Source organism: Alexandromys fortis, unplaced genomic scaffold (assembly GCF_014885135.2).
Source record: "Alexandromys fortis isolate MF-2015 unplaced genomic scaffold, M_Fortis_MF-2015_v1.1 scaffold_30, whole genome shotgun sequence".
NCBI classification, from domain to species: domain Eukaryota; kingdom Metazoa; phylum Chordata; class Mammalia; order Rodentia; family Cricetidae; genus Alexandromys; species Alexandromys fortis.
This window is the reverse complement of record NW_026067922.1, coordinates 7,859,519-7,873,776: the sequence shown is the minus strand read 5'-3', so window position 1 is coordinate 7,873,776 and position 14,258 is coordinate 7,859,519. Positions and strand designations below refer to the sequence as shown.

Sequence of the window (14,258 nt, the reverse complement as noted above, 5' to 3'; positions counted from 1 at the left end):
ACAAAACAGAGGGGAAACTGCAAGCGGTATGAGGTTTTTAGTTTCAAAAGCCTGTCCTCTGACAACGTTGTAGCACACAAACATCTCTCAAGCAGTGCCACCAGCCGGGACCACATTTTCCAAGACACACACTGGTGGAGACGTTTCTCATCCATATCACCTCATCTCTTAATACTTCCATGGTTTTAGGGTGAGTGCTAGCTAAAGGCACAAATACCAAGCTTCAGATTCTACTTTGGCATGTGGCCCAATATGCGACCTGGTACTTCTCTTTGGTCCATGGTCATATTTGGTGTATGCTCACAAAAGTTGCATTACATAATTCTTAGGAGTATCATTTCCACAAAGTATATAATGATTACAAATTATGTGAGTGGTGGCCTCTGGGAGTGTGAAGCTACAGGCCTGAATAGATTCTCCATTGCCTTTGGAGATTCAGGTGAATTCTGTTCCGCTTATTTGTGATAATTAGAACACCACATTCATTATTATCATGTGTTATTTACTCTTCTAAGAGCTTTGGGTCAGGTTCAAAAGACACCCAGGACAAATGGCTAAGTGTGTGCCTATTATCATATAACAAAGGACATGATAGTCTGTGGGCTCACTCAGTACCTGTGACTCCTCCCTCCTCTTCTCACTCCTGTCCCCTACCCTAAACCTCTCCATCCCAGGGGCTTTTTTCCCCCTAGCTTCAGATTCCTGTAACACCTGCCATTTCAGCCACGCACTCTCTTGGTTCTTCTCCCTCTCTTGATTATCTTGTCCTCTTTTGCCTTCTTGGTCTTCTTGGTTCTCTTGGTTCCCTTGGTCCCCTCGGCTCTCTCTTGTTCCCCTCTTCTGCCCCTCTCTCTCTTCTTCTTCTCTTGATCTCCATGCCTTTCTCCTCTCATGGCCCAGTTGAGTCTGCTGGCCATTCATGTTCAGTCCACTATTCTCTCTCTGCTCTGAACTTTATCTATCAAGCTATCTACCATGATATAGCCATTCATGTTAGCATTCATCTCTATTTTACAGATGAATAAAATGGAACTCCGAGATGTTGTATGATTTTTTAAGATTACAAAGCTAGCCAGTGGTAAGGCTAGAATTCAGACCCAGGATGTCCAGCTCTCAAATCTGTGCTTCTAGTCCTACGTTGACTAAAGGTTTCATGTATCTCCCCGATTTCTGGGTCAGAAAGCACAAAATGGTCTCCAGAGATAGATCCCATGATACAAATTAACAGTAGTTCTGTGGCATTACATAAACTATTAACTTTTCCAGAATCATGGATGAATATTTAAAGATTCTAACACACATAGTATGGGAAGGAGCCATCATTCCTTTACTGACCCATCACTCTGAAAAGAAAGGGAACTTAAAATAGCTTGGAAGTCAAGCCTAAAATTATCAATACTACATTAAACACGATTGAAGTAAGTAAACGAAACTACACCACTAGTTTTTCAATAAAAATACTTAATAGGTCCTATAGGTGACAACATTCGCAAGTCCTGGTTAAATGGGCAATGAATTCAGTGTTTTCCCAAGTCATTCCCAAACCGTTTGGCCTTGTCATCCTTGTGAAATTGAGGTCAGAGTGCACAGTTTTGCTGTCAGGGTATCCTAGCTCCTTGTTTGAGGATCGTGGCTTCTTTATCGAGGAAGGATGATCTCAATAGCACACGACTTCCTCTAGGTACAATCGTAACTCTAAAGGTGGCTGATAATAACCAGACATGGTTATTGGGGAAACCAAAGTCCATCAGCCCTGGATGAGCAGACCGGCGGGTCTTTTCTTTCTCGGAACCTTTGTCCTGGGTCTGCGTCCTCGCCCAGAGAGGGAAAACCATAGGGCGCGGACCGGAAGCGCGCGCCCTCGCAGGTCGGCGTGTCTGCAGTGAGGGAGGGAAGGAACGACCGAGCGAGCGGCGGAGGAGTGAGCGAAGATGGCGGCCTTCTCCGGTGCGTGGTGGGAAGCTGAGGGGTTGCGAGCGGCTCGTCTCGGTCCACGGGGAGTCGGTGGGGACTACTGTTGCGGCGGTGGGGTGGCGGGGGACCGGAGGGTTGTCGTCCTCCGGGCACCCGCGCTGTCGGGCAGGGGCGGCCGGTGCAGGCCGGGCTTTTTCCCGCGGGCGCTGCCCGGGAATCTTCGCCAAGCCGCTTTTTCTTCCCCCATTCTGCCGTGGGCCTTGCCGCCACCTGCCAAATCCCGACCGTGGTGTCTGCGCTCGCGGAGCCCGGCCTCCTGCCTCTTTGACGTGGCAGTGACCGAGAACATTTTTCTGCCCCGCGACACATCTGGTCCTGGCCAGGCCAAGAAGCAAGTAGCGTGGGGAAGGGATATTTTGAGAGAAAAGGATGAATGTCCTGTTGGGTGGTCCCCTCTCTACATACAAGCCTTTCCACGAGTAAAACTATCAAGAATAAGTCTAATCGTCATTTGCTAAACAGCACACTGAGGGTTAACGTTCACTGTCAAAGCTAAAGCAATTTTTTTCCCCCTCATGAACATACTAACTAAAACTTTTTAGAATTAGTTACTTGCTTTGTGATAGCAAATAGGATTTGGGATGGGGTATTGAACTCTCCAGTTGATGTTTCTCACTTTCTCAATCAACCTTTCTTTATGCACCCACAGTTTTGCAAAGTTCCAACCAGCCTTGAATATACTAAATATGATCTATATATGTGTGTGTATGTACATGTGTGTGTGTATGCTTATGTATAGCAATGAGTTTGGCATGCTATCTTTTCATGTTGTTAACCTATTTAAATGGCATTTTACTATCATTTGCTTTTTCCATTTTCTTCTGTAAGAATATCAGGAATCCCAAATCTCAGGCCACAGGGGAAACATTTCATTTCTGTTAAAGTCACGTCTTCCAAGAGGAATCCTCTCACTTTAACACAATTTTAGACCTAAAATCTGCCAGGAAGTTGTGGGTTGTTGTTTTATAGGCACACATCTTTGGGAGAAATGCTCAAATTTCAGACAAAAGTAAAATGAAAGAATTTGAACACGTACCTGTTTCCCTTAAAAGATTAACTGTTGCACTTTTTTAAAGATAAGGTTTCTGTAGAAAATATGCCCAGCACATGACTAGGATCTGGGGGAAAATGTCTAAAATTTGCTAAAAGCAATCCATGGTTGCTGCTTGTATCAGTCCTGTAAGCAGCTCGAGCTTGCAGTTTTCCATGTGTAACATATTTAAGGCTATCACTTTCTTTTTAATTTATATTTTTGTGGTAGGGGTTTAACATGGACGTTCCCCAGTGGAGGTCAGGTCAACTTTCTGGAGTTGATCCTCTACCGTGTGGGAGCAGGGACTTGAACTTGAGTCTTCAGACTTGGTGGCAAGTGCCTTAAGCCCCTGAGCCTGGCCCATTGCTCCCCCATTTTTCCCAGTAGTTTGCATTCTAGGGGTCAGAATAGGAATAGACTTTAGGCATAGTTTATTAGACCAGTCTAGTTGGTCATCTTTTGGGCTTCATTAGTTTATCTTTGGAAGGGAAGGTTAAGTAATCTACCTACTATAATTGATTTCACTTGAGGAAGGATAAAATGACAGAACACTCAGGAACTGCCCACTTTATCCATTTATGGCTGGCCTCAATGCAGAAGTATTAAACAGACAATTGACAAAGCAGGTCTTCACCTGACAATGCCCTTGTTCAGGCTTCCTGTCCTCCCCACCATCAGTTAATCAGAATTTGTTTTTTATGTTAAAAATACAAACACTTCTCAAACTTAGAAAAAGGAATTCCTCCTTGAAGCAGTGTCTTGACTGTGGAAACACCTCACACTCCTGTGCTGTGCAGTGTATTGGGTGCTGAGAGGCTGTATACACTTAAGAAGGACCCCAGGGTCAAGCTTGAGTAGAGTGAGATTCTGAAGCACGTGACCAAAAGTTACTCCTGTATTTGGGAGTTTTTGATTTACTTAAACTTTTAAAGTTTTTTTTTTAATTGAAATATAGTATTTGTATGTAGTTAAAAGGTACAGTGTGAAGTTTTCGTCCATGAATATGCTTCATAATATAATAGTTAACTCAGTAAATAGTGTGATCGTTATCTTAAACTTGTCAAATCTATAGTAAGGACATTAAAAAGCCTCGTCTAGTCTTAGGCACACAGTACCTGATGAACAGAATGGCTGCCATGGAAGGTGGGCTGTTTGTTTTTCTTAGCTCACCTGGTGAAACTAGAGGTGCAGGGCTAGGAGCCTGCCAGATTTTTCACTCCTTCACTACGAGCTACCACGTGCTAATGGCACCATGTCAGCAGTATTACAGGAACATTTTCCTATATCCCGACAAAAGCAGGTACGACAAGTCCCATTTTCTGCAGAGAAAACAGACTTCTTTCTCAAGGTCCTGTTCTAGTAAATGAGACCTTGGATTGAACTCAAATCTGTCTCCAAAACTCAATACTCAGCAATACCATACAAAGGACCAATATAAGAGCCAAACTTCAAAGCCTTTCCCCAGTTCTATAAATCATCTTTAAGAAAAGATGGCTTATTAATAGGATTATTAAAATGACTTTTTGTTTTCAGAGATGGGTGTTATGCCTGAGATTGCACAAGCTGTGGAAGAAATGGATTGGCTGTAAGTATATAAAACTTAAATGTGTTTGTGTCAGAAGTCTCCTAATGTGAACAGTAATTTTTGTCAAATGTATTTTTATCTAGCTGAGTAAGTGAAATTTAGTTCATGGTGATTCTTTACGTCATAAATGTCTCCTTTGAACTTTTAATTCTAGCTGGAAAAAAATGGTTGGATTGCCATGTACACAGTTTCTTTTAGGTTGATTTAGCATGACTTAATTAGCCTGGATAATTCTCTATTCTTAACTAACTACAGTTCTTCAAATGTGATTCTTTTAGTCTACCAACTGATATCCAGGCTGAATCTATCCCATTGATCCTAGGAGGAGGAGATGTACTTATGGTAGGTTTACATCTAATAAGGTGGTTGGTGGTACGGGGCACACATGTTCTGGAGCTGTGTGACCCTGTTTAAGATATCTCAGAAGCTTGAGTCTGGAATTGTTTTACCAAATTATTTTTATTCACTAACCGGCATTTTTAACACGTATACTGTGGTCAGCGTATTCTATAAAAGTGGTAGGGATAGGCTTGGAGTGACTTTTCAGTTTTTATTGAAGGTAATGGTGGGTGGGAGCATAAAATATATAGCTGGAATGGTGGTATCACTTGCGATAACAATAGGAAATATACATTTAATCAGATTGGATTCTTTTTCAAGTTAAATAATTTGCGCATTTGCTGGCAGTGGGGAGTATGGAAAGCTGCCAGGTAGGTGTAGGTTAGAATTATGGTTTTGTGAATATCAGTTGTATAGCAGATTGTAGTATAGATCTGTGTGGTTAGATACTCTTAGTATACTCTAATAATTTGGTTAAAATGACATGGGCCTCCGTTGGGTGGTAGTAATAGGAAAGGAAAGAAAAGGGCAGATTCTTAATGAATTGGGAGAGGTGACCTGATTGACAGGAATCAAAATTGACTGAGACAGAGTAATCTTGACGCAGTAGAAATGAAGTTGGCTAGTCAAGTATTACAAGGTTTCTACATGGTATTATGCTAAGTTTAATCTCTTTTAATTCACAATTTAAACTACAATTTCCCCCACTTATTCAGGCAGCAGAAACAGGAAGTGGAAAGACTGGTGTAAGTAATACATTTATTTACATTTAATTAAAACCTGAATTTAAAAGTATGTTTGAACAGTATATATTTGTGTATTTGAACAGCTTATATTTTGAAATTTTTAATTCAAACATCACCTTCCAATATATAAAAAATGATAGTTTGTCATCGACTTAATTATAGTTACTATCACTGTGATGAAATACCATGACCAAAAACAACTTGGGGAGGAAAGGGTTTATTTGGCTTACATATCCTAAATCCCAGTCCATTGATGGAAGCCAGTACAGGAACTCAAACCTGGCAGAATCCTGGAGGCAGGAGCTGAAGCAGAGGTCACAGAGTATTGCTTACTGACTTGCTCCCCTTGGCTTGCTCAGGCTGCTTTTTTTTTTTTTTTTTTAGCACCTAGGACCACCAGCCCAAGGGTGGCACCACCCATAATGGTCTGGACCCTCCCATCTCATAATTAAGAAAATGCCCCACGGGTCTGCCTACTCTGATCTATGGAGGCAGTGTCTGAGCCGAGATTCCCTCCCCTCAATGACTGTAGCTCATTTCAGCTGATGTAAAACTAGCCATTTGGAGTACTGTTTCTCTTGTTGACAAGTTATAAAGCTTTGTAAAGTATGGATTTAAGGATGTCATTTAAAGCGATCTTACAGAAAGAGACACAAATTCTGTATATTTACAGGCATTTCAGAATTTCAGTGCTCTTAAAAAGATTGCATCCAGAAAGTATGTCTGTTTTCCTAGAGAAGCGCTCTGAGTAGACATCTTCCTGCTTTGCTTTATGTTCATTCTGAAGTTCCTCAGTGTATGTTCCAGGGCATCAGCTGACTTCTGTCTGTCAACTCTTGATTATCTAATTGGCATTTAGGTTTGGGTAAATGAAATAGCAGTTCTCTGGATAATTTCTAATGTGCATGTATGCATGTATGCATGCCTTGGCCATTATATTGACTACTCTCCTCAGTAGCTGACTGCTAACAGAAACTGTTTCTCTGACAGGCCTTTAGTATTCCAGTTATCCAGATAGTGTATGAGACCCTGAAAGACCAACAGGAAGGAAAGAAAGGGAAAACTACTATTAAAACTGGTGCTTCGGGTAACTATTACATTGATACTTTCTTTTTTGAAAATTAGTCATTCTCTTGCTTGCTGGTTTGGTTTGGGGTATGCAACACAGCATTGCAGTGTTGTGTCCTAGAAACAAGGATAAAAAGTGACATTTATGACCTAATTAGCAAATCGTCCATTCTAAAATACAAATGGTGTGTCTTTTGAGAACACACTGGCATTTGGGATTTACCTTTAGTTGTTTTTGTGTTTTTCTTAATCATATATAACTGTGTATGTCTACGAGTAAGGATGAATATTGTGCAAAGTGGTATTTGTTTTCCTTACATGGAGGCTGATCCTCTTACTGGGTGTTGATCCTATTATGAATAATCTCACCTTTATTTCCTTATCTTTAAGTAACGATCTTTTTCCTTCCAGGGTTCCTAAATTTTATTCTTCATCTCTGCTTCTGTTATGTTTTAACAAATGTATTATATATTTTGAAGTAACTTGTTTTATGATACAAAACAGAATTATGAAAAATAGCAAGTTTGAATGAACTTGGCATAGCAACTTTTATTTTTGATATATAAAGGATGAATGAATGAATGAATTGTGAGAGATAAAAATGAATGTGATTACACATTCATTGTAATGTTGGCCTATATTAAAATAGTTTCAGAACTTTTAACAGCCATATGCCATCATTTATGAGAGATGATGCTAGACAGGAATGTTTCTGAGGTGGCCAGACACAAGTAGGGTGGGTCTAAAAATCATCTCTGATGAGGAAACACAAACCTACATTTATAAGCATGAAGGATAAGGGAGATGATGACAGCCGATGACTAGAGAAATGTGGAAAGATAATGGTTGCTCTAGGGAACAAGGCCCAGAAAGGTTTACAGATAATGTGTAGGATCTCTTACCTTTAGGACTTGCTAGTGGTTAGGATGACCTGATCCAGAAAGGATTTCTACCATGAACAGGAAAATGGGCTAAAATGCATGTAAAGTCTCCTTAATTACTGTAATTTTTTATTATTCATGGGCCGACAAGATTTTAGAAAAGGAAACATACCAATTGTATAAAAACAGGAAGAGAAATAAAAGTATGACTTGAGAATTTCATATTGAATTAAAATAAAGGACTGGCTGATAAGATCGTTTATTTCCTCTATGTTCAAGGTTGAGTTGCTTAGATAGTTAAGTTTCACTTTATCAGTGACAGAGATCAGTGTCCTGTACCCAGAGTGCACTGAAACAAGGGGAGACACCCATGTCTTGCAGTCCCGAGTGGGCCAGTGGTTTTCATCGATACTTTTTGATTTTCAGGGCTAGTTTGTCTTTAATAAAAGCAGCTGCATATATATGTGAACATTACAAATGATGTACAAAACCATGTTGAATCAAAGGCATTGGTGTATAAAATACAAACTATCTTCTGTTTTCGTAGAGCTCTGTAGCATATGGTTTGACTTACTTTTCTTATATTAATTTGCTTAGTGCTCAACAAATGGCAGATGAACCCATATGACAGAGGATCTGCTTTTGGTAAGTGGATAAATTCTGCCTACTCATTGATAATTCAGAAACTTAAAAAAAATGAAAATACCAAAAAATTATGAAAAAGTATTGTGCATGATTTAATTTCCAGAGATTAGAATATAGTCACTAAATGTAAATAGTATAGTGCTGAACTAGAAATAGACAGTAGAATATGATGGAAATAAATCCTAGTGTAAATGACAGTGTAATGTACACAAAAAATGTAGTATTGTAGTATTGTGTTTCCGTGGGGAAAGGGAGATTTATATGGTAAAAGACACTGGCGACATTGATGTTTCATCTGAAACAACCAAAAACTGGCTTCTATGTATCTTAACTAGAAATAGATTTCACATGTACTTGAGCTTTAAATTATATATATGTGTTTGTGCATACACACAAAAATGTGTGTAGACGTATATGTGCATGTACAATTTAGCATGTATCATTTAGTAGAAGAGAAGCTTTTCTAATCCAAGTAGAAGACTTAGAAATTATAAAGGAATGTTTGTGTTTATTTTATTATTTTAATTGACACATTAATTGTGTAAACTATTAGGATTTATTGGGATTCCATTTGTATAGACGTTGTACTTTAATTACAAGCATCCATCTGATGGAGGAAGGTCATTGGTTAATTAAATAAAGAAACTGCTTGCCCTGATAGGTTAGAACATAGGTGGGTGGAGTAAACAGAACAGAATGCTGGGAGGAAGAGGAAGTGAGCTCAGAGACGCTATGCTTCCCTCTCCAGGGCAGACGCTATAGCTCTGCTCTCTGAGGCAGACGGAGATGCAGCCAGCCACCAGGTCAGACATGCTGAATCTTTCCTGGTAAGCGCACCTCGCAGCGCTACATAGATTATTAGAAATGGGTTAAGAGGCTGAAACTAATGGGCCAGGCAGTGTTTAAAAGAATACAGTTTGTGTGTTGTTATTTCAGGGCATAAGCTAGCCAGGTGGCCAGGGTGCTGGGGACGCAGCCCCGCCGCTCCTATTACAACATCCATCTACCTTTCTCCTCTTGATTTCCTTCTTGAACTCTTGATTTTTTTTTTTTCTCTCTATCTCCCAAGTGCTGGAATTACAGGCAGCTCACTAGAGACCCTTTTACATAGATTTCTAATATCATCACATGAATAAGAACTTAAAAATTTTTGAAAAATTAGGTAATTGAAAAATGAAAAAAGTGGTATTTTACAAGATTGTTCTTTACCAGGTACTGAACATGACTTGGAAAAACATGAATGTGGCAAAAGATAGGTTTTTTTTTTCCAGTATAGACAAAAACTAAATATTTAATAGCATCTGTCTATTCTAGTGTGTAATGTAAAACCTCATTTCTTAGAGTCCTCAGTACTACCCAGTAACACACTCTGGTCATTTGTATGCTTCTTACTAAATAGTCAGAGCATACAATTGTGACCAATAGTCCCGTGTTATTCCTTAGCAGTCTTGTTCTCCCACCACTGAAGAAGGACGAACACGCATGTTGGCCTTGAGGCTGTTATTCAGGCAGAATACTCTAGGAGTTATGCTCATCTTCCTGGACTCAGGTGAATTCTTGTCCTAACAGTGACAGTATAGAAGCCCAGGAGATGCAGGGATAAAGGGGAAGCACTGCTGTCATCTAGGAATGTAAAGTCTGGAATACTCTTAGAAGTAAAGCTCTTATTGATGAGACTGAGTAGTTATTTTATGTCATGAAGAACGGTTTGTGTGGTCTGTACTTATGTACATCTCTGTGTTTCCCCACATCTAGCTATTGGGTCAGATGGCCTGTGTTGTCAGAGCAGAGAAGTGAAGGAGTGGCATGGGTGCAGAGCGACCAGAGGACTGCTGAAAGGTATTACACCAGCCTTCATGACTTCTTAAGGTTGAACTGTCAGTGTGTGAATTCTCCATGGGCACTTTAAAGCAGAGATCTGACAATCTTCATGGTACAGAAAGACCCACAGTTCTTCTGTCACATACAGATGTAACTCAGAAGCGATTGGTAAATGGGTCATATGTATACAGTTTGTGTTAATCTCATGGGATTTTACCATTACAGGGAAACACTACTATGAGGTATCCTGTCATGACCAAGGCCTGTGCAGAGTTGGGTGGTCTACCATGCAGGCCTCCTTAGACCTAGGTAAGTGTTTCTGTAATAACTGAGCATCTTATATTTATACATTTTTAACATCTTATTTTTTTTGGGAGACAGACTAATGGGCTTCATTGCATTAGAACTTTTAATTTTGTGAACACAAAAAATATTTATCTGTACTTCACTCAGTTCCAGAAAAGACTTGAAATAAGTTACTGCTTGCTTCCTGTTTGCACCCCATTCCTTGTTCTGACAATACGGAATAAGAGAGACAAAAAATGAATGAAGATCAGGCTAGAATGAGCATACTGCAGAGACACTTCAGATTATTGTGAGTTCGTTTAGTGACCATAGCCAGTAGTGAGGCGGTGTCACTTGTGTCTGTTGCATATTCTGCATTGGCTGAAAATGCCCCAGATGATGCAGGGCTCCGAAACCCAGGGACACTTGTCTGAACTCTCAGACTGCAAGGACAAAATCACTTCTTTCACAGGGCTTTTAATTCTTCTGGTGAGCTCAGACCTCTAGTAAACTCCTTTTAAAATCTAGGTACTGACAAGTTTGGATTTGGCTTCGGTGGAACAGGAAAGAAATCTCATAATAAACAGTTTGATAATTACGGAGAGGTAAGCTTTGATGCTGTTTATTGAAACAGCATTTGTAAGTCTTACATTCTTGATCACTTAAGGCATGATTGACATAGTTCAGGTTTGGACTTGAGAAAGAAATTTATATATTTAAGACTAAATAAGTAGATAGGGCTTAAATTTTTATTGGGAGCCAGGTGGTGGTAGTGCATGCCTTTAACCTGAGCACTCAGGAAGCAGAGACAGATGGATCTCTGTGATTTCAAGGCCAGCCTGATCTACAGAGCGAGTTTCAGAACAGCCACGGCTGTTACACAAAGAAACCCTGTCTTGAAAAAATCAATATATCTATAGGGGAGCGGGCAGTCAGTACAGGAAATGTCCGCTTACATCTCAATTTTTAGTTTTGATTATGAAGACTTTAAATATAGTTTTCTGAGTCTAAGTCCATGGCAGTAATCTTTAATATCATGTTAATTCTGAGAAGTATGTCAGATATATCTACTATTAGATATGATGTATGCTCTGACAAGTTTTTAGTGTTTTTTTTTTTTTTTTTTTGTTTTTTAAGACAAAATCTTACTCTGTAACCTAGGAGCCTGGTGATCCTTCTGCCTCAGCCTTTCCAATACTGGCATTACAGGAGTGAGTCTCCATCCCCACCTGTGATAGTCGTTTAGATACCCTCATTTCATTTAGAGAAAGTCTTTAGAGACACCACCATTGCTTTTGCTGCTGCTGCCTGTGCTTTGTTAACCTCATTTCAGAGCTTTCTGTTCATGACGTTTCACTTTCTGGGTTTTCAGGAATTCACTATGCATGATACCATTGGGTGCTACTTAGATATTGATAAAGGGCATGTGAAGTTCTCTAAGAATGGTAAGAATATTTATGATTCTTGTTTCTGACTTCTCTTACTCTGTTCTTAAATCCTCTACCCTATTCACCTACCTTTCATTTCAGTGGGTATTTGTTCTGTTGAGTGTTTGCTGTGTGCCATGTGCACAGGAAAGTGATGAAACCGCAGCAGAAGGTGGAACAAATGAAGGGTAGCTCTGTGGTGCTTTCACTCTGATGAGGAGAGGCAGACAGCCATTATTTACAAATAAAACATTAGGTGGTAGTGAGTGGGAAGGAGAGGAAGAACAAGGCAAGGGAGTCAGTTGCTGTGTGGGGATATTTGCTTTTCCAGAGGGCGCTCAGAGAAGGCTCTGCTGATGAGAAGACATTTAAAAGGAAGTCAGGGAGCGGGGAGGGTTTGTGCAGAGAACTGAAGAGCATTTCAGGCAGAGGGAAGGGCAAAGGAAGGTTCTAGGTGTAAGTGTCCATACTGCCTTAGCAACAGTGAGGAGGTACAGGTGTAAGGGGCTGAAGTGATAGCTCAGTGATATAGAGTAAGTGAGAAACCCCGGGGTTCTCAGCAGAATGGGCCAGCCGTGTCGAAAACAGATGAGGAGGTGGGAACTGGACAGAATGATAGTAAAGATCCAAGGCCTGCTTTCCTGTGGCTAAAAGCTGGCTAACTGAGGAGAATCTAGCAGAGAAGAGGAGAGAAGGGGTGCATGGGCTCCGGCTACTCAAGGGAGAAGTTGGTTTGTGCCCAGTACTGCTGAAGGTATTGTCAAGAGAGACAGGAGTGAGTTTGCCTCAGGATTTGGTACTTGGTAGCTAATTTGGTAGGGAAAGGTGGTAGGTGATCATGAGTCAGACATGTAGACAGTGGGATGAGCAGAAGGAAGGATGTCCTAAAAAAGGAAATCAGGGATTTTTACTTCATAAGTGAGAAGAAAAATACAAGTGAAATGGAAGGCACTGTGGATCAAGGGAGGATTTTGTGCCTAATGTGGAGTATGTGAGCTATGAAGTCTCTAGAGGCAGAGGTCTTGGAGATAGGGAGTAATTAGACATGTAGACAGGAAGAGGGACAGTTAGTGAAGTCAGACGCTGAGCAGGTTGGCTCAGGGCAGCCCACCTTTATCCATGGGTTCCAGAGAGAATGAGAAAGAGGCAGGTTGGTAGATTTTAGTGTTTTTGTGGAAATTCTTTTTCATTTTAATTTCTCTGGTTTTGTTTGCTTGTTTTAAAGGAAAAGACCTTGGTCTAGCATTTGAAATACCAGCACATATAAAAAATCAAGCGCTCTTCCCCGCCTGTGTTTTGAAGGTATTTAGAAGTTTTGCTGTGATCTAAACTGTTTGATTTTTATTATATTTTACTGGGCAGTTTGCCATTATGTTAAACCCTTTTTTTTTTCCCTTTTATTCACTGCCAGAATGCTGAATTGAAATTTAACTTTGGTGAAGAAGAATTTAAGTTTCCACCAAAAGATGGTTTTGTTGCTATTTCCAAGGCCCCCGATAGTTATATTGTCAAGTCGCAGCACACAGGTACTTACTGCACTGGAGTGTTTTAGAGAACCCGAATGGGAAGGGCTGTTGTAGGAGCTGCGGGCTGTGTTCCTGCCGCCCCAGCTCCTGGTCGCTTGGCTAGCTTATGCCCCGAAATAACAACACACAAACTGTATTCTTTTAAACACTGCTTGGCCCATTATATCTAGCCTCTTCTTGGCTAACTCTCGCACCTGGACTAGCCCATTTCTAATAATGTGTGTAGCACCCCAAGGTGCGCTTACCAGGAAGATTCTAGCCTACGTCCATCCTGGGTCGGAGCTTCATCGCGTGTGCCCAGGAGAGGGGAGCATGTCCTCTGCTCCAGAGAGCAGAGCTGTCGAGTATGAGCTCACTTCCTCTTCCTCCCAGCATTCTGTTCTGTTTACTCCACCCACCTATGTTTTAACCTATGAGGGCCAAGCAGTTTCTTTATTACTTAACCAGTGAAATCAGCAGATTGATATATGACACTCCCACATCAAAGGGCTTCTCTTAGTCTCATTTGTCTGCTGCTCTGGTTTAATCAAACCCTTTGATTAACAGATTAGTAAACTTGAGTTTCAAAACACAATTGATGAGCTAACTGTTTTGTGTCTGTTAAGGCATTTAAGCTATCTCAGTCTTGATGGCAGTGGTGTGCTTGGCTCCTGTGCTTGTGAAGTGCCATAGCAGCCTGCTGAGGGCTTTACACAGACTGTGATCTTTACACAGCCCTCTGAGGTAGCCTTTACATAAGGATTTGAAATCATTTGCCCAAAGTCTCAGATCAGATAAGTGCTAGAACTGAATTCAGATCCAAGCAGTTTTGACTTGAAAGCTTGCATCATTTTCTGTATGATTGCCTGGTATAGTTCACTTAAAGTACATTTCCTGCCTTGTCACAAGATAACAGCCTCAATCAGTTGTACTCAGCCCAACTAGACTT

At 40.6% G+C, this 14,258-nt stretch overlaps 1 protein-coding gene across 1 annotated transcript in view; it reads left to right on the top strand.

The window, feature by feature from the left end:
- The first annotated feature begins 1,845 nt into the window (after positions 1-1,845).
- Ddx1 (DEAD-box helicase 1) overlaps positions 1,846-14,258 on the top strand; it is a 27,983-nt gene continuing 15,570 nt past the window's right edge. The window contains exons 1-12 of the mRNA XM_050141890.1: positions 1,846-1,947; positions 4,541-4,592; positions 4,871-4,934; positions 5,648-5,677; positions 6,668-6,764; positions 8,224-8,271; positions 10,027-10,110; positions 10,318-10,401; positions 10,906-10,982; positions 11,750-11,822; positions 13,030-13,106; positions 13,216-13,330. Coding sequence (XP_049997847.1) covers positions 1,932-1,947; positions 4,541-4,592; positions 4,871-4,934; positions 5,648-5,677; positions 6,668-6,764; positions 8,224-8,271; positions 10,027-10,110; positions 10,318-10,401; positions 10,906-10,982; positions 11,750-11,822; positions 13,030-13,106; positions 13,216-13,330 — 817 coding nt within the window. The 5' untranslated portion in view covers positions 1,846-1,931. The remainder of the gene's footprint in view (positions 1,948-4,540; positions 4,593-4,870; positions 4,935-5,647; positions 5,678-6,667; positions 6,765-8,223; positions 8,272-10,026; positions 10,111-10,317; positions 10,402-10,905; positions 10,983-11,749; positions 11,823-13,029; positions 13,107-13,215; positions 13,331-14,258) is intronic.